A 21,051-nucleotide genomic window follows, 5' to 3' on the forward strand; every position below is an offset into this window, starting at 1 on the left:
CATCGTGCGCAAACACTAGCGTTGCTACAGAGCAGCGGCCCGAATGTCACGTCGTAGTGCACGCAGTGGTCAGAGCGCGAACGACCAGTCACTTGACGCTACAAAACGCTGAGAGTGTTCCTTTAGTCTCGTCTCGTTCGCCATTGAGGCGCGACTCCTGCAACGCCAGCCTTGGCGGCGCTCGTCATCGAATCACTGTTATGAGGCGCTTGATAGCTGCCAGGGCAGTGTTTCTGTTGTGACGCACCTGTTCTCTCGCGTGCTTTGTCGCACCGAACTGTCGCCATCAGGTATCCTCAAAATGTGTTGTGATAAGCTCCAGGCTAGTGATAACCCACGCTGTCCATTTTAATGCTGAACGCTTCGGATAAAACTGCCCGATATTTAAATCGTGATATTGTTAGACCACGGAATGCTAACTTGATTTACCTAAATCGAGGAATCAAGTTCGTGGGCTACCAAGGCGAAGCATGCTTACTTAACGACTAGAGAAGGTACAGTACAGAACTGACGCCCTTCAGGCGTTCACGCCAGAACTGGTTCGTCTACGCAAAGACTGCGGTTTGCTTGCAGCCTATCTGGTAGAGCCTGCACCTCCGTCGGTCTTTCCCAGTGCAGACAGGAATAAATGTGGTTGACCCTTGCATTATTCTAACAGAACAAATATTCGACTTATTTGAACAGTACATTATCGAATTATAATGCGAGTCGAATAAGAAAAATAGGGCTCGCATCTGCAGCAGACGAATTGTCCGGGTACATGTGCATAAAAAAAGTTTCAAAGAACGCGTACGGTACACTGGTACGGTAGGCTACGTACGCTACGGTACGGTACGCTACGTACGGTGACTGCAATTTCTGGGTGCGTCATGCTAGATTATTCCACATTTTAAATATTCCTAATTAAATTCTCGGGTTTTACTTGCCAGAACCACGATCTGATCGTGAGGCACGTCGTAGGGGGGGGGGGGGGGGGGGGGACTGAGAATTAATTTCGACCTCCTGGTGCTGTTTAACGTGCACCCAATGTATGGTATACGGGCGTTTTTGCATTTCGCCCCAATGGAAATGTGGTCCCCACGGCCGGGGTTTGATCCCGCGACCTCGTACTTAGCAGCGTGATGCCTCTACATTGTCGCGTAGAGTATACTGGACTACTGTAATAAATTTAGTTTCAATTTGGGTAACACCTACTACTATTTTTGACTACAACTAGTTTCACCACACCTGATGAGCGGCAAGCCACCAGTGCGTTGCCGAACAATACATCGACAGAGAAACTAATGGCACTTGGTTTAAGCAACACCTTCGAAGAACTAAAAGAAGCCCAAAGTATCGCACAGCTCATGAGACTCCAGCAGACCAAAACGGGAAGGGAACTGCTAATAAGGCTAGGCTTCGCGGAATCAATCAAAGAAACCCAAAGAACGGAGGGGATTCCTGATGAATATCGGAAAACATACACTGTCAGCCCCCTACCCAAAAACATGGACCCAAACCTCCACACGGCGCGAAGGGACGCAAGGGCGAAATACGTCGAAAAGTACCTGGCCACAAAAAACACAACAGTATTCACAGATGCTGCAGTATACGCCAAGCAAAGAGGCACAAACATAGTAAAGACAGCTGCGATAGTAATAAGCCAGGACTACAAAGAGATCAGCAGCGCGTCAATGAAGGACTGCTCGGTAACGGAAGCTGAGGAAATAGCCGTAGCTCTAGCGGCAGTGGAGGGCTACCGATCCGAAAGGTCTTTAACAATACTCACCGACTCGCAAACTACGTGTCGGAATTACATGAACGGCAGAATAGGACGCAGAGCGCTTCACATCCTCCGCTCCTGCAGGGCTAACAACAAAGTCAGGTATACAATTTTCTGGGTACCGGGACACGCTGGAATAGAAGGGAACCTAAGGGCGGACAAGGCAGCTCGAGAGCACACAAACAGAGCGGCCACATGCACCGACCCTGAGGAACCCATACCAGTCAACCCAAGCTACTCAGACATTTTGAATTACTATAAGGGGGTCCGAATCAAATACCCTCCACCCCACAACAGCCTAAATCAGCATGAAGCAACCTCTTGGAGGAGGCTGCAAACAGGAACATATCCAAACCTAAACACACTAAGCAAGATGTTTCCCACCCAGTATACAGACATTTGCCCCTGGTGCGGCGCCAAGCCCACCTTATATCACATTACATGGGAATGCGTTCAGAATCAACAATTCCTTCAAATAAAAGACCCGAGTGCGGAGCAGTGGGAGAGGGTGCTCTCCAGCAGCGACCCGAAAGTCCAGCATGGACTAGTAAGGCACGCTCGCCGAGTAGCCACCCTCAGTGGTGCCCTGGAATAGGGGCGTCGACCCTGCGCAGATGGGGAAGAAGACCGTGAAGACGGCCGACCGCATCTGCCTCCGCAAATTTCTAACCAATTAGAGCAAATAAAGTTTTTCCTCCTCCTCCTCCTCCGGGTCTCTGGTCTTCGCCGTCTCACTGCGTTGGCAGCTCAGCGCACTGGTGACGTAGACAGTACGTCATTTCGAGGGGAGCGCCTAGGCGTGCACTTATGCTTCCCGGTTTTGGTTTCGCACGCTCGGATAGCCGAATTTCGTTGTGCCTCAGTTCCGCAGGTAATACCATATTTCGAGATCTCAAACATGATGCGGCTTGTACGGATAGCTCGCTTGAAATGGCCGATCTCGATGGAATCAAAAGTTAAAAGGTTAGTAAATGCAATTCTTTTAATTAGCGACTAATTGTTCTCGCATTACGCGTCACCACACGGTTGCCACCGCTCAGGGCATGCCTCTGAAGGAACCATTCTGTTACTTCAAAACGGCTATATTTAAATGCTAGTAAAACCCTTCGTAGAAACACCCTGTTTAGCCATAACCTTTAGGAGGCTTTGTACCAGTGGGTACACATGTATTTCGGTAAATAAACAAATTTATTAACCATACTTGTGTGCCGTACAGTCTCCTCCACAAGGAAGCACATAACTCTTTATCGAACCTAATAACGCAAACTACACTTCGTCTAGAAATCGCATGATGACCGCCACTACATAGCATATTACGCAACGGGTAACCCGTGGTATTACCTAGTAGTAACTCATCTGTAAAATACAGTGTGTGCTCTTAGCAAAGGCAGCAGTGACCAAGAATGAATTATCAAAACTTGTAAAGAGCCAGGGAAAAGGTAGTAAAGGGGGTAAAAGGAGTAACTGCACCCCTTACTACTTTTCTTACATTTTTTTTCCAAGAGTGCGGCACCAGTAAGTATCAACCAACTTGCCCAAGAACAAGTTGTTCTTGAGTTTTAGGGCTTTCTTTACAAATGCGTTAGTTGTCGTCTGCGGACACCCACACTAGCATCCCGTGAACTTCTGGTATTTTACATAGTGTGCAAGGCGCCCAACGTTATTTATAAGAGTTCATATTTACGCATTCGGACAGGCACGCCCTATGTAACTACGTACTTTGTCTTTCTGTATATTTACTGTGTTTGTGTACGGCATGAATTGCCGCCAAGTAATGTATGTGCAAACGTACCAAATCGCTTGATAAAGCACCTCTTTCCATGACAACGCGTACGGGAATGGCCATTTCGCAAGCCACTATTTCTCGCGCTTGTTACGTTTCCTCTATAAGGTGCGAAAAATAAATTCGCTTCTACGCGGGGCGCATCCTCACATAATTGCAACGCTGCTGCAGTAAATTGCCGCAGTGGTCATTCGGTACCGTCGTTTTGATATTTTCAAACGACCGGTGCCAGCGTTTCTCAATGTGTTGCGTACTCTCGGCAATAAGTTATCCGGATTGCGGATTCAATAGCCCATCATACCTTATTTTTTTTTCTCTCCTATAGGAAGTTTCGACTGTACTTTGTTCTCTACGTGGCTGGTCGTTTCCTGTCTCAAACCATGGCCCGTCAGGCTTCGTTTCTAACGGGCCTGTTGTTTTCCTCGAAAATTATTTCTGTTATTTCCTTCACCATGTGCGTTGTTTCTGCGTGAAGGCGCTATTCTGTGGCACACAACGGTGTAAGCGCTTACTTCTCCGCCGTTGTGTAATGTTCTCGCCTGTGTTTCTTCTTGTTACTTGGCATGAAAAATCACCCACGGCTTCGCTCATTCATTAACTGTTGCCGTTTATTCACGAACAATGCGAGGGCGTCTTTTATCGTCGAGTTGTTCTACTTTCGCAACAATTTGTTGCTTGTCCTAATGCGTTTCACGTGTCGTCTCGTTTTATTTTTTCATTCGTACATTTATAATGCAATATTCGGTTGGTTGGTTGGCTGGTTGGTCGTTTGGTTAGTTAAGGTGTCTGGACACAGGAAAAGTTAAAAAAAGAAAGTTATAGTCATAGAGGCTGCCTCCTTGATTCTAACGCAATTATCTGGCTCTACAACGATACTCCTCGCTCAGCAGAGCAAATAACATCATCAAGGAGGCAAAAAACAACAAAACCTACTTACGCTCTCTCGAGCTGACTTCGTGCCAATATTGATGATTGTAATAATAATTGCCACACACAACGCGGCGTTGCTAGGAATCCATTGTCCATTGAGAACAATGGTATATGGTGCCTTTGTTAGAGAAAGCGAACACGATTTTTTTTTTTTTTGCATTGCCCTAGAGCTAAAACGGGCTGTTCAGTGTATACGGGATTTGCTTACTCTGAACAATCCATAATTCTTACATTTCGGCGCGTAAATGGCGTAACATATAGTTGATGGGTACGATGCTGACGACGCAGACACGCCAGCGAGTTTTCTAGTGACGTCATTTAGACAAAATGACTTCACTTTAAATCTACACGATTTTCAACCCTGTAATGCCTGACGTATTTAAGGACACGCTGTTTCGAAACCTCCCTATTCTGATTTGGGCATGGCGAAAATAGCACACAGACTTTACTAGCGTTTTAAATACGCTGAGAAGTTTTCAGTCGTGAATTAAATTGTGAGAATATTACTACTGTATGAATCCACTGCTGTAGCTAGCTGGCTGCCGCGTTGCGCTGTTATGCGCGTGATCGCTTGTTCTATCCTGGCCGTGGCGGTCGCATCTTGTATCGCGCGTGTCGGTGTAGGTTTTCTAAATTTTTTTCTTTTTTAATTTTTTTATCCTTTTCTCTCACCTATCGCATCGCTTGCCTCTCCCCCAGTGCAGAGTAGCCAACCGGAGATAATCTTTGGTTAACATTCCTGTCTTTCCTTTGCTTTTTTCTCTCTCTCTCGGTGTAGGCGCAATGCGAAATTGTTCGTGTAGCGTGATTCATGCGCACGTTAAGGACGCCCACGTGATCAAAATAAATCCGGAGTCTCCCGTAAGAGCGTGCCTCGTGAAAAGATCGCGGTTTTGCCACGTGCCAAAGTTATATCTAGAATAAAATCTAAATGTTTTATTTTGCGCAAAGGTACTCGCCATGGTCAGAAATCATGGTGAACAAATTGTTCCAATTTCTTTTCATTTCGAACTGTCTTTTGGGAATTAAAGGCTTAAAACCATACGAAGACGGACCACGTGACTGTCTGCCCACATTGTAGAATCAAACTGCGATGAGCTGCGGCGCAATCCATATGCTGCCACTGAATTGCGAGCGCACTGCGGTTTCTTTCCGAGCGCCGCAGCTGAAAACGAGAAATATTGTCGCATTACTTCATTGACACAGGTTACTTCATTGACACACCGCGGTAGCTAAGTGGCCATGACATCACGCTCGGAGAACGAGGTCATGGGTTCGGTCCCGGCCGCGGCAGCCGCATTCAGATGGGGGCAGAATGCCAGAACGCTCGTGTAACGTGCGTTAGGTTCGTGCTAAATAACCAGAGTTAAAGAACACGAATCTGGATTCCTCCAGTATACGTCGTTCCCCATAGTGAAAGTAAAAGCGCAGTAGTTAATTTTGAAACTACACAACTGTAATTACGTTCTTCCTCGTAGCTGACCGAGCTTTCGGCGGGTTTCTAAATAATTGTTCGGCTGGAGCATTTCCCTTACCACAGTGTTATTTCGAAATGTGGTTTTAAACAGAACTGTCTGCACAGCTCTAGATTCAGAAATAGCCGTGTCCGCTGTGGCCGTTTCCCTTACGACAGTTACATCTATATACGATATTTCGGGGTGTGGAAGTAAAGCCCTCTCTCTCTCTCTCTCTCTCTCCCCGTCCTTGAGGACCATGGCTTCTAAATTGCAAACTTTCGTCTACACTTGACGGCAGTGTTGCCTTGCATTCGTTGCTAGAATGATTTCGAGCTTGCAGGTTCACTGTTCCACGATACCCACTCCTTCTCTCTCTGCCTTCTCGCGCCCTCGATTGCAGCATCGGAGTTACACTGCTCGTGGCCGAAGGATTGTGCCGCCTCCACTCGCGGTGCTCTCGAGCGATCAGGTGGTGCACCGCGAGCTCCTGCTTCATTCTAGTGCTGCTCTTTGCTGCCCGTACTTGGAGAAGGAACGGCGTGTGGGCCTCTAGAGAAGCCCTGTTCGAGTGAGTTCAAGCATGTTATTTGGGCTCCTTCGAATTCCTTCAAATTCCGAGTTTCTAAATAAAATATCAACAAGAGCTGCGCTTTGTTTCAATGCTCTCGACCAGAATAATCTTTCGTTAGATTAAAAATACGTGAATACTCTTTCTTCCAGATCAGGCATCAGGGACCTTCCAGGTAACGCAAAGATGCATTACAACTACGCTAATCTGCAGAAGGACATCGGCAACTCTGACCTGGCCGTCAAGCACTACAGGCTGGCGATCGAGTAAGGCATAACGTTTTTTTTTTTTTCCGCGATCTACCAAATGTGAAGTACTTATCCTCATGCGCTGCTTCTGTTTTATGATTAACACTTATTCCGCTTCGGCTGCGCAACGTACTGCTAAGACTGAAAATGTGGCTAGCTGGGGTCTTACTACAAGTATGCTGCAAAAAAGTTCCCTGTAAAAGTTTAATACCCTGCCTCACGTTTAGAACTGTTGCTGCCTCTTTGCTCAGGTTGTGGCCAGAGCATGCCAGCGCGCACAATAACTTGGGCACTGTGCTGACGTCGACGGAAGAGTCGGAACATCACTTCCGGTACGCCTTGCGCGTCAATCCAAATCATCCAGGGGCTCATTTTAACCTCGCCAATATCTACAGGTATGCATTACTTTGCTTTTTCTGTGCGTGAAGCACTCAAGGAGTAAGTTTATGATAACCAAGTAGTAGAGAGCGCCAGGTTTAGGAGTAGGGACATCGCAGACGAATAAAAGTGCGTTGGTGCCAGTGGTGCTAACTCTAGAAATTTGTCCGCAGGTGTAGATTTACGGAAACCAACTGTCAATTGATCAAATTTTCACCTATATCTAGGAATCTTTAAAGGTTGAGAGCTTTTTAGTGATAAACCCCACAGACAAACTAATGCATTTGCCATCGGATGATCTATGGTGGACTCGCAGCTGAGTCAACATCTTTTTGAACAACTCAGTTCACGGGCATAGTTATTGGCACAAGCGCATTTTTTTAGTGTTCGTAGAGAAAAGAAGAAAACTTGCGAATCATGATTACCAACTGCTCCTAAGAAATTAATTTTGCAGCATTGCAACCGAAGCACGCTGACACTGGACTACATGACGTCGTAGCCTATGGTTTCTCCGAAAGCCCTGGCGTATTCCTTCTGAACAATATTTTCAAAACCGTTTTAAACGTACCTTTAAGTGTAGAAATGCTTGCCTTGTCCAGACATGCTCAGTGTAATGCAGTACCTTTTCGTTCTCTAGCCTTCCATTTTCCAGGTATCCCGAATGCGCCAAGTTTACTGGGTGTTAAGCATGTAAATAACTCTTATTCGGATAGACGCCGAAATAGAGCATCACGCAGAAGAATCTATGGCGGTTATTAATTCTATTCCAGTATTTATTTATTTATTTAATTACCTACTTCTTTTATGCAAATTAATCACATTCTCCGAAGGGAAATATTACTACAGGGGTTGCGAAATTGTGAAAATAAAGAAAAATGCTTGTATTTATGCATGTGTTTATATTGCATAGAGTTAGGGCATAGACATTGGGTCGTACTGTTCGAGTACCAATTCCAAAACACGTTTTTTTAATGCGTTTGCCTGTGCTATTTACTTGCCGCCATGCATTGACGTCCTAAATTGAGTTAGAAAGCACATCTATGCCAGAGTAAGCGTTCGCTTTGCAGTGCACAAATATTCCCCTTCGATTTTCACGCGCAGCAAGCAAGGCCAAAAGGAGGTTGCCCGGACTCTGCTGGAGCGTGCGGTAGAGCTGGAGCCCGATTTCTGCGAGGCCTACTCGTCCCTAGCAGCGCTGGCCGCCGAAAGGGGAGACCCCGCTGAAGCAGAGAGGCTGCACCAGATGGCGCTGACGAGTGACGACCGAAATGCGGATGCGCGCAACAACTATGGAACGTTCCTTCAGTCACACGGTGAGCGCGATTCTATGAATGCAGCGTCGTTTCTATGGCTTCGACATTCGAGCTCCATATTTGGGGTTTCACAATGGCATGTCGTCCCTGATGCAGCCATGTGTTGTGTGCGTCAAGATTCAACCCGTAAAGTCGAAGCAGTCCCACGCAGCATGGAAACGCAGAAAAATTTGTCTATCACTTTTCTGGCCATGGACATAACAGTTGTTCTAATAGAGAAATAGCGAAGTGTTATTTAAGCAAACCGTGTCAGGACCGCAAATCAAAATTTTAATTGTCTTTTTGGCCCTGTGCAAAGCTGGAAATCTACTTCAGTGTATATGAGAGGCTGTATATATACTATCAGCTTGATCACATTGCAATGGGTTACATGGTCATTGTGTTGGGATTGGAAATGAACTCTGAAAGTGAGGCAAGATCGGCATTCCCTTTTCTGGTGGAGTACGGATTGCCTACTTGCGACGCGACACTAACTTAACGATCGAGAAACTCATGCAAAACCTCACAAATTCATACAGAACCCACGCTCACAACATCCGCACACGGCTACGTACCATCGACCAAGACGGTAAATTCTGTTTGCCCCCTAAGGCTGCGCGAAGCAGGCGTTCGGTTGGGCGTTGCTTTCACCCGCAGCTACGCACACCTCATCGGCCAGTCGAACAGCCCTGATTGTGAACACTGTCAGGCGCCTGAAACTCTGTAACACATATTGTGTGATTGCGCAGCGTGTAAGTTGGAGCGGAGGATGTCCCTAGCCAGTTATGGCATGCAACTACTGTCGGAGGCAGCTACTCTCGGTCCGTGGCCTGACACTGTAACTTCAACGCGGTCAACTCAAGCACTGTTGAAGTTTCTGCAGGACACCAAGCTAGACAAGTGGTTCTGCTAGGGCCACCGACTAATGTACAAGAGCACTCACCACGTGTCTTATAATCATCATCCATTCCAGTACTTTCACTCCCCTTCCCTCTTTCCTAGTGCTGAGTAACAAACTATAGCGCACTAGTTCATGTCGACCTCTCTGTCTGTCCTATCAATAAATTCGATCTATGTTTTGAACGCACATAAGTCAGAATTTCGATGCGTCAGACTCTCTGTAGCCAAAATGATACGTTGGGTATCATAGGTTTATGACGTTACTTTCTGGGCTTGCGTGTCCTCGGGGATAATTGATGATGTAAAAATAACACTTTCAAAATGTTCGAAATTTGAAGCTCCAGGAGAGGGCTCACATGGCATGCATTCGCTTGACTACAAATCACCTAAACTAATTTAGGCTCTTAGATGGAATATTGAATTTACCCTTACGTTTGCTTGGCTGACCTTATTGTCTTTCCTGAACAGGGCGCGCGGCAGAAGCTATGACACAGTACCAGAAAGCTCTCGACCTCCAGCAAAATCACACCGTGGCCCTCCTTAACGCAGCTAGAAGCCTTCGGAGCATGAACCTCAACATGCAGGCCGAGAGTCTCTACAAGAGGTATTCTACACGATTACGATTCGACCTTCCTTAATCCACAGGCTTGAAATAAGCGTTGGGTGAAGAACATCTGTGTGTTTTTATTCGAGTGGAAATTAAGGCAGGCGGTTCTTATTTTTCATACGTCGTTAGATAGGTGTGAGAATATTGTGTCCTAGTATTATTGTCACTTGTAACCTGTAAAGCAAGGTGATTGGGCAAAAGGACCAGCAAATCGATGTTGCTGATCTGGCACTTGTCAGACTGCCAACACGAAGGTCACGGCCCCCTTATGGTCTCTAACTGATATTCCACCAAAATTCTTAATTGCGGTCGCTGCTACGTTGGCACGTGGGATTACCGGTTGTAGATGGTTTAATTTAAATTTAGTTTTGGAACTTTTCCATTTAGTTTTAAGTTTCTCAAATTATAACATCAGTCCTTGCCGTAAAGTGCAACTACCAAATGATGGGTTTTCGGAATTAGCAAATAGATGCAGTGACCGCCTCCTTTTTTTTTTATTTCAGGGCTTTACCTAATGTTTCGAAGCCTAGCCACGTGGAGCAAAGACCACGCACAAGTCCTGACACAAACTACTGGCTCTTTAAAAGGCCGAAAAATCTGGCGGTTTTATTCAGTATACGTTCACCACGTGACGCGCACGTCATGCTATTGCGAGACGCAACAACTTACGCGATGCATCAGCGCCGTCTGACTTTTCGCTCGGCCACTACAAACTGCTCCAGCGTAGGGCGTCGCAGACTTAACGATTAGTTTTCATGTCAGCCACACTTGGCGCCATTGACTTCGTTCGGCACTCCGTGTATGCCGTGATGGCCGGCCGGCCGGGCCATGAAGCGAGCACGCAACGCCTCGTTCGAAAGCCACAGAACTCGGAAATCGACGAGCTGCACCCACTGACAGATTAGGCGCCTGCATGCAGGTACCATACAAAAAAAGCTATCAAAACTGCGTGTTGACTGGAGGTATTGGCCACTAGTGTATATATTTTCTCTCGAATAGTGGTGGTTTCCCCCGTACGGCAGCGTCACAATGCACGTGCACGAACGTGTGCGACATCTGAATTTGTCATCTGTATAAGGCTGACCTCCCTTTGACATCAGCGCTGCCCGCATGAATGAAGGAGCTTCGGAAGGGACTCCTTCGTCATGTGACGTCACGCGGAGCTTGGAGCAATGTCCGTCATGTGAATACCGTTTAAGTTATAATTCACTGACTGCTATACACCCGTGTAACAATGTTTCTTCCCAGTAGTCTCTTTTTTTTCTTTCTTCGTAATTTAATCAAAGGTGATGCGCATTAAATCGGATGGTGACACTTGAACAATTTTGAGTAGCCATCAGAAGCAGTTACAAAAAGACATGTGCGTCGCTTTTCTTATCGCGACAAAGATCCCCCTCCGGGAAATAACTCACCGCGTGCAACCTCAAAGTCTTCCTCTCAGTTCGACAATTCCTTTTATTTATTTGTCTATTTTTGTGAACAGAGCCCTTGCAGTTGAGCCAGACCCTCAGGTGATGGACAACCTCGCCGTCTTCTACGTCAGTGCTGGTCGCCTGGACGAAGCAAGGCAGCTCTTCGAAGAAATTAATCGGCTCTTTCCCGAACACCGCGACAGCAACGTTCATCATGTGAGTGCCCGCAGCAAGCAGATAGTTTCATTGATCAATAAAATTTAATTCGTACCTGATTGCCATTACTAGCTTATTTAGAAAGATGGAGCTTTTTCATGCTTTTTACTGCTTACTTTTGAAAAAAATAAACGTTGGAAATGAAAAAAAAGTTCAGTCCAGAAGTATATCTTGTTACTTTTATTTCATAAATGTAGCCTAAGTAAGATCGACTACTGAAACATAAAATCTAGATGTTTTCAATCAATAGTTCAACAATAAATACTGAAAAGTTGCAGTGATTGCATGTACTCAAGGCTTACATTGCTACGTATTGCATCAGGAAATTGCTGAATCAATATTTTTGTTGTGAAGTCGGGAATCATAGGACAGTCGGAAACGCTGCGCGAACTTGCAGAATCATAAGCCGACATCCAATGTAGCTTTTGACTTTTGGTGTTAATGGTTACGGCGCCAAGATTACGTATTTGAGAGTTTATGTTTGTAAGTACCATTTTAATGTGAAGTCATGTGTTTTTAAAACCTAAAGGCATTTCGTGTGATAAACCAGGCGAATGCTGGTCACTTCTGTGTACTTGTGGGCGAAATTTGTTTTTCGTCTTATACTTTCGGAATAACATATTTGTACATCAATAGAGCATAGCAGGGAAATTCCGGTTGGACCACCGACTTCACGAAACGGCATACCTTCCCATTCTTCAAGGCTACGCAAACACATTTTTGTATTTAAGAGGAGGGTATTTTGAGACGCATAATGAGGGCTTCTAAGGACGTACCGGCCAACACTAACTATTTAGGCGTAATTTTCCTTAAGAAATTGTCGAAAAGTGTGTAAACGACCATGTTAGGTCAGGGATGATTTTGGCGTGCTAAACGTTTTACGTTCTGAATCAGGAATTCAGCACAGACAGCTGAATTCCCTATGTTTTTATTATACCTTCATTTTCAGGCTCAGCTCCTGATTCGCCTCCGAAGCTTCCGAGTGGCCGAAGAGCTTCTTGTAGACGTCATCGAGAATAACAGCACTGACAGAGCGGCCTTGCACGCGGCTGCGCTTTTGTACAACCACATCAACCGCACAGTCGAGGTACTTTTCACCTAGTCATGAAGTACTTGACACAATTGTTATTTTAAAGCAGAACAAGTAAGGCACTATTGCACCACAGTGAGTGTCTTCGTAGCGTGTATAGGGCTAAAAGTGCTACTGTTCTTTCTTTTTTTTCTGGGTATGGTCATGGACATATAGCAATGGTTGTTTCGTTGCATTCTTTTACAGGAGTTCTATAGAGCAGCTTAATTTATAATCCAACAATCACTACAAAGCGTTTTTTTTTCACTTTTAGCATACAAATAAGAAATATTTAAGGCTATCATAATTCACCTTTGAGGTGTCTGTCACTTGTGAAAGAAATCTCGCAGGCGCACTCGCGTTTTTATTACAGCAACTGGCGCCGCCGACAACAAAAGCTTTCGGAATATTTATTTTGCGAAAAATTCAAAATTCTTCCCAACCATTGTTATACAGAGTTCGGCTTCTTCTCTGTGCGGCAAAGTTTGCAATACACCTTTCAATTCGAGGTCAGATGCATTGACTGCGATCACATGCGAACGTTTTACGGTTCGCGGCACATCATTTGTTTGGTTACTTTCTTCAAATATATTCCGCTTGCCAGTTCAGTAATAAAGAAGGAGTGCGATAACAGCCTAAACTATCGAATATTTTCTAATACATTTCTTCTGAAACTTCATTACTTCACTACGCTACCATAATTTAACAAACTCTCAATGTTGAATGTTATTAAACTTAAGGCGAAGTAGAAGGGCATTACTAATCGCTGGGTTTTTATTGTTCTCTGTTATCGCAGGCACTGGACTACGTACTGAAGGCTCTAAAGCTCTGTGACGTTGATGACCTGCTCTGTGCTAGAATACACAGTGATCATGGTGACATACTGAAGGACTTAGGGGACCTCAGCTCTTCAGCACAGGTCTGTTAGCCTGGGTGTCGTAATATTTATGAAGGTATTCAAGACAGGCTTCCATGCGTCAGAGTAGTTAGTATCATAGAGTATTCCTAGTACATACGTGTCCATATTAAGCCTGCACCTGTACGTGGTGTACTTTTCTTGCGGTAAATATCTAGTCAAAAACTATATTTACGTCCTTTATAGGCGAGTCGAGTCGAGTCTAGTCGAGATAGATAGATAGATAGATAGATAGATAGATAGATAGATAGATAGATAGATAGATAGATAGATAGATAGATAGATAGATAGATCCAAAAAATAAAAAATGATAAGCCTAAAACATTGCAGCTTCCAAAAACAGGTATTTATAAACTAAACAGCATTTTTTATGTTTGTGCATCGTGGTAAACAATGTTCTGCACTGTTAATCTACAAGGATTTGATGTGAAAATTATAGTTTCACGAATTCATGCAATAGATAAAAAGATTATAACAATTGTCTTTTTTTTTCTATACGTGGAGATGAAAGTTGTCACGACTTTGTTTTCGCAGAGCAGCACCAATTCTGTTACCGTTTAAAGTGTTTAGGAGCCTTTGTTATAGGAGGCATAAACCACGCACACAAAACAATCACTGTGCCTGTTGCAAAATTTGGAAAGAGAAACTTTCGGCGAGCACAACAAGAATTTCTTTCTCTGTTATGGGTTCGAACTTATATATCAGAACATCTTGAAGCTTGCGATTAATATTGGAAATGTTCGCCGCTTTCTACACGACAACGGCTATGGAAATGAGCCAAGATTCAAAATAAGAATTTCACTTTCTTTTGCAGAGTTACGAAGTCGCTATTCGTCTTGATCCCAATCTCGCTCATGCGCACCTGAATCTCGCCGTGATAAGGCACTTAGAGGTGAGTACTTGTACCCTATGTAACATTGTTACTTTTTTAAAGACTTCCCGTAGCGTTAGTTGATTATGCGAAACGAGTCACGTATTAACTAAGCAGAGTCCTATCGCCGTGCTTGTCCGATGCCGCCCTAATATGAACTAATCACCACTATAGAGGACACTGTTTGTGCTAAACTAATTGTCAGTGCAAGAATGCACATAGCGATAAGCCTCCAGCACTTCTTGACATGGATAATAGAGGTACAACTAAGGGGGTTATTATTGCATTCTGCACATAGAGTTCACTCCCAATGTTGGCGAACTTTCACAATGTTTCTAACGATCGCCTGACAATGTTGGCTACAAGAACCACTGAATACATCATTATTAAGCCTTGGTAGTTTAGTTATATTTTGGCTGAAATTCATGAATAAACAAATTATTTGTAATATGTAATCGTTCAAAACATTCTCCGTGATATTTACTGCATAAAAGTTTCAAAATATTTCGCATTAAACCAGCTTCTAGGTGACAAAGTCTAGTTTTGCTAACAACCACCGTTACGCAAAGAAGTTACGGTATATTATTAAAGCGCCTATAGAAAACCAAGCGGCTGCAAGGCATTGATAACTTGTTTGTGCTACTCCGCCACAATCTCCAGGGATTCTTAGAATTATCATTTAGAATATCAATTAGGATTATCAGAATTGCATCTACGGATGCCCTAACATCAGAGTATAAACCTAGAGTGGCTTTGCCCCATGTTTATTATTATCTCTGTAAAAAGCACAGACAAAGCTCATAGAACCTGATTGTATTATTTCTTATTATTAACTTTTTTCTTCTGCTTTACGTTTAATGCTGCCTTAATAATTTGATCTAGTTCTGTGAGTCTATGTCTCGCGTCATTCCATGTCCTGATGCTGCCCCAAGCTGCTTGAATGAGAGCTCCACATAAGTTTTGTTAAGTGTTTTCGGTGCCGTAATAAGGGGGCGTTTGAATTTCTATTCCAGAACGACTACCCTGGCGCTTTCCGACACTACCAGGTGGCCCTATCTCTAGATCCAAACAACAAACTCATCATGGACAACATGGCCAAATTAAGACGGCGAATTACTAGGCCACTGCCGTTCCACGAGTGCGTTTAGAGTGGTTGTCTTGTCTAAATGCATTTACTGTGCTGCTTTGTTGTATAGAGACAATTTTTGTTTTTACTGGACATGTTCTGGCTGGATTGAAACTGTACCGCTTTTTACGTTTTGCAACTCTGTCATTGTAAACGCGGACGCCCGGTAGAGGAAATCGAAGGGTGGTGCATCAATATGAGGGCTTGTTATGAACGATTCTACAATTTTTACTTCATATTTTACACAAGTTAAGCTTTAGAGCATCCTGGTCTTTCACAGAGGGTTGCTAAAGCCACATCCAAATATGATACATACTTCGCAATTTTATGTCACTGATGGGAACGCTAATAACTGTCCAAAAGTATTCGCAGAAACCGTGTAAGATCTGTCGGCTGCAAATAGCCAAAAGCAGGGCCTGTTCCATACACTCCTCATAAGTGCACGGTGTACTTGTGAAACCATGTTGCTGTGCTGTGCCATTTTCGCAATTTAATTGGTTTTGCAATTGGTCTGACACACGATTCCTAGATATGTTATTGTTTAACGTACATTTTCTACGGTCATTTATTTTGTGGGGAAGGATATTACTCTGCAATAGTTTCGTCCAAGTCCAACAAACCAACAGCGAATGTGAACGAAAAGGAATGAACACCGTGATACTGTGTCATATTTTCTTTCATTACGCATTTCCAGCACACAACAAAATCTAACTAATGAAACTTGCTTGTGCATTGGTTCATGTTTGTCATCCTGTTTGATTTGACCTTTCCTTGCCACAAGCTACGTTGATTCCTGTAAAAAGGAATACGATTCCTTCGAGTGCTGGCATAAGACTATGCAACGACGTGCCTAGATTTCCGACCCTCATGTGAGTAAGAGTAACATTGGAGCGCTACTCTCTCAAAGTGTGACCAATTTGCTCAGATGTGTTGCCGTGTGACTGGACGCTTCAACATTGAGCGGTGTATAGATGACATTCCACTACGATGACATTCACATAGAAATGTCACCATAGGGTCAAAGAAGGCTTTCTTTTTACGTGACTGGTTGAAGAAATGAATGATTGCTCAAGTTCAATCTTGTGATATTACAGAGATAAAAAAAGCAAATAAGCATCCTTAGGTTATGTCAACACTTCTGGACGCCATCTTTCTGCTGTTCCTTTGAAATTGAAATGCGTGTTCCTTCATTTGCGTAACTTCGTGCACACGTGCCCCCTGTGTAAAGCAAACAGGCTTTGCAGGATCGAAGCTCAGTTATAACAAGCTGTTCTGCGATGCTTACTTCATAACGAAAACCTTTATGGCGGTCTCTGTGTACTGTGGGTGTTCATCGAACCCAAAATATTTAACGCATTGGATATGTTGCCTTCCTTCCACTCTAGCTGCATAGCGACGTCTCGATTGCGAGATGAGCTTGCAAGAGCCGTTACTCACGTCGCCTTACTTGCCCATAGCCTTGCACGTGTAGCCTCTCTTTCGGAAGACTGTTTCACTCTGTGAATAACTTGACAACTGTCGCGAATGATAGGTGTACATCGATATTGTTGCTTGCTGACGTGGAATCATCTCAACCAATGCTGCGTTTTTATAGCCCACAAACAGTGGTCATCGAGCCCTTGGAAGTTTGCGTGATGTCGGGTCTTCGGCAGAAGTTTTCTTACCATCGAAAAGGTGAATCTTCGTTTGGTAGAGTTATTTTTTTTATATAATGATGAATTGGAATGGACAGTGTCTCTGCCCCATACGTATGCTTGTCTGTCCTTACGTATAAGAGTGTCATCGCTGGAGTTATTGTTTCACACGTGTGCGGCTGAGTGTTGTTTGTGCGTAAACACGTTTGTAGAAGATGTCACGCTGTCGCGTTATCCCACGTCTTGAAAGAAAATGCGAGGCCTTCAAGAAAACACTGTGTCGTGTGGTTACTCGAGTGCTCGGGTATTTTGTTTCGTTTCAATACAACTAGAGGCGCGCTACAGCTGTGTGTGTTAACTTGAGTAAGTATGCATTTACTTTGCAGATATGAAGCGTCAAGGGATGGACAGATTTTGCTAGGTTGCTAGCCAGAGAATGTTTACAGATTAAAAATTTAAAAAAAGATCAGACAACAACATGTGTACAAATATTATTCTGCATATACCAAAAGATAGAAGTGCCAGAAAACTCGTAAAGGCTTGCAAGAATTTATAAGCCAACCTCTAGGTGAAACAAAATTAAGACAATTCTGCCAAAATTGCCAACAGTCTCAGTTTTCACACGATGCAGAGGGTCACGTACACCAATACCGTTCAGAACTCAAGAAATTCTTGCCGCTGGCCTCCATCGGCTGATTAATAGTTGATTAAAAGTCGAAAAATTAATTACTGTTGCAAGTAGTGCGACAATACCTGTACGGTCCTGCCTTTGAAGATTACTCGACTTACGTTTCCCATCGCAAGTTCTATAAACTCGTGTTCAGCAGAGTCCGCCCGACAGCATTCCCAAGATTTCTTGTAAGTCTCTCATTTAATTAAAGTCTACAGGGTATCTCCGGCTGCGCATTAATTATTTCACCGATGTCTACAACTGCTAAACTCATTAGCGAACAAAGTTTAACCCCTGCGTGAATTGTTCAAATGTCGCCCTGGCTCACGCCGACGACTGGAAGGACAAAGGACAGACGCCGCAAAGCGTGGATGAGGTTTCGACAACTGACGCTGCGAATGTAATGTATCTAAGACAAGTAACCTTGTCTTCAGAAACTTCCTGACACGTTATGCATGCAGTCTAATAATTCCATCTGTTTTCTGGTCATTCCTAAAGTAATTACGCCAAACTTATTTGAAATGCGTTTATAATTCGTATAGCTAAACATGCATTGTAATATCCTGGCTTAAATTCTTTACTACCGATTAGCCGTAGGCACCGACAACGGCATCGGCCACAACTAATACTGTACAACTGACTCTCGCTCAGAACCGGTCAACTTCAATAACATTCTCCCACTTCAAGCACGGGGAAAGAAAAAACTTGGCGACTTGAATTTCTCAACCAACTATTTAGCAAAGAATCAAACCCTCCACCCTTAAACCCCGAAGCCACCGTCGGCATACCGTAACTCCATATACCGCCAGAACTGGCTCTTCATTTTTTCCACAACCACAAATGAGTGGGATTGTTTAAACTGCATGTTCCCATTGTTCCAAATGTTCCCATTGGAACGTGCGCGCGCGCTCTCCGCTGTCATCCTGGTTTGGCGCATCGTGCTATTGTTTCGACCTGTGTAGAGTGGACTCTCTTCAGGTATGCTATTGGGCGCGTGGCACAGCATGCGTTTAGGTAATGAGCGAATGTTTACTAAAATTTATACCATCAATAAAACTGCGAGCCTTACTTGTTGGAATTACCTAATACCTTCCTATCGCCTTCAGTGATTGGCCGTTCTGGTGAAACTGGCATATTTGTAGTTATGCCTAAGACAGTACTCGATCAGGATTAATTTTCTTGTCAGGGTGGCTGGACAAGCGGAGGTGCTCGTTATCAATTAGAGACCCAAACCGCAATTGAGACACCAATTACCACGTTTCACCCAGAACAGGCCTTTCGCCGTTATCACCCTAAACATATCGACCATGTGCAGCATATTTTCCCTAGACCATTTTTGACTGGATCAAATTCGTGGCTCGACACAAGACTCAACTTCATGTACCGCAACTATTTGACATCTTGTCGCCGATTCTACAGCTAGGCAACCTTGTTTAATTAATTTCCGTGCACGACGCGAATAGTGTTCTACATTCTGAACATGACGCGAGCACGAGTCTTTACGTTGGAAGCTACAATGAGTCGTGTAACAAACATCCGACGTGCTGGACCCATAGATCAAATTTCGACCATGGTGCTTGCCGCTATCATTGTGCTTTGAACATTACTTGATTTTTTGATGCCCAATTCCGCCCTCAATCCCCCAAAAAGAGTGCTAACTTCTTACCTCACGCAAATGGCAGTGCCCTATTCTTCATTGTCACGACAACAGGACATTACCATTCTCGATAGTGATTGCTCCCCAGAAAGAATTAACGAGACGAAAAAAAATTTTGCGGTTTGAGCGCCTAAGTTGCATTTTTCAAAGGTTCTGGGCAACAAAAAGTTATCGTCATTGTTTTTCCCATGAAGAGAACTGCAGATCGTTCTTTGGAATTGGCGTCCCACATTCTAAGGTAGCGAAAACAAACGCTGAAAGAAATAGAAACGCTAATTTCATCGCTCGGGCTCTCGTCGTGATTGTTGTAAAGCACCAACGCTTTTGCGAAATGATAGGGCAAGTACGATGAATGTGTCAAACCGTCACCGAGCCGTAGGGCCAGCACTTCATATTGCTCCATGCAAATTCTTGGATAAGCAGATGTGCGCCGGTTGCTGCTCTATTGCTCTACTGCTAACGGCATAAAGCAGCACCCTGGGAAACAAAGAAACGTATGTGATACCACGTCTCGTCTTAAGCGGTGGTTTCTTGGAACATTTATCGATATATGATTATAGGTTCGTATTTCGCAATTGTGATGCTTCTTAAGTACATCGGAGCCAGAATTTAACCTATATGTGAATCAAGAACACTGGGTAAACGTGTAGCTTATTTTTATTGGCATCATGTTCCGTTTATGAAATATCCAGCTCATCAAACATATTCTTTTTTTTTTGCTGTTCTACTAAAAATTAATGCACACAGGAACCGCAACAAGGACAATGTTCCACTCCCGAAATGGATGTTCCAGAGATTCGCACGCACTGGTAAAGGCGCACAGTGGTGAACAACGGCTTTGCATATTGTAATAAAACTTTACCATGCTAAGTGTAATTCGCGACAATTTCTAGACCTGTTTGCTATAGTGCACTGCACTGGAAGTCTGCTAGAACACTACAGTGGACATTTATAGTAGTGTTTATTGGTGAAGTGGACATGTGAACAGCAGCACCTTTACAAAAGAGGGCATAGATTCGTCCAATTTTAAGATGTATAATTGGCGCTTCCGTTCGAAGAGCAGCACCTTGATTGTTACAGACACCTAGTAAATACAGCTACACAAAGTTTTCCATATTCCAGTGCCGTCCAACCCATTGCCGCGACTTCGTACATTTATACAAAAAGCAATTTTCCATAAACACGCCATATCATTTCCGTTAGTTGGCGCGTGCTCACCTACGTTAAAGCAGCGCACACAAAAATATCTATAGATGAGAAAAACATGTCGTTTTATTTCTTTCGTTATTTTTGCATTGTGTGCCCTGCTGCAATTTATTCGCATACAGGGATATTTCCTCAGTACTCAGCTTGACGGATATTGCCGACTACAAATCTACTCTACTAGCTTACCCCTACTGTATTGAACAAGTGATCAAGCAGTACGCCAGCCACAGTATTAGAAAAAGACTGAGAAACGTGATGCTAGTTCGCTTATTCTTATTATGAATGCCATATTGCTTTCTTTAACTTTTCTTCACACATTGAATATCACGCTGATGAGATCCAATCTCTA

At 43.9% G+C, this 21,051-nt stretch overlaps 1 protein-coding gene across 1 annotated transcript in view; it reads left to right on the forward strand.

Annotated features, from left to right (window-relative positions):
- LOC126523738 (protein O-mannosyl-transferase TMTC1-like) overlaps window positions 1–18,066 on the forward strand; it is a 111,607-nt gene extending 93,541 nt beyond the window's left edge. Inside the window, exons 9-18 of the mRNA XM_072288872.1 lie at window positions 6,333–6,500; window positions 6,653–6,766; window positions 7,000–7,143; window positions 8,228–8,439; window positions 9,787–9,922; window positions 11,409–11,553; window positions 12,503–12,640; window positions 13,419–13,541; window positions 14,353–14,430; window positions 15,423–18,066. Coding sequence (XP_072144973.1) covers window positions 6,333–6,500; window positions 6,653–6,766; window positions 7,000–7,143; window positions 8,228–8,439; window positions 9,787–9,922; window positions 11,409–11,553; window positions 12,503–12,640; window positions 13,419–13,541; window positions 14,353–14,430; window positions 15,423–15,557 — 1,393 coding nt within the window. The 3' untranslated portion in view covers window positions 15,558–18,066. The remainder of the gene's footprint in view (window positions 1–6,332; window positions 6,501–6,652; window positions 6,767–6,999; window positions 7,144–8,227; window positions 8,440–9,786; window positions 9,923–11,408; window positions 11,554–12,502; window positions 12,641–13,418; window positions 13,542–14,352; window positions 14,431–15,422) is intronic.
- The last annotated feature ends 2,985 nt before the right edge of the window (window positions 18,067–21,051 follow it).

The sequence above is a fragment of the Dermacentor andersoni genome, chromosome 6 (assembly GCF_023375885.2).
Source record: "Dermacentor andersoni chromosome 6, qqDerAnde1_hic_scaffold, whole genome shotgun sequence".
In the NCBI taxonomy this organism is placed as follows: Eukaryota; Metazoa; Arthropoda; class Arachnida; order Ixodida; family Ixodidae; genus Dermacentor; species Dermacentor andersoni.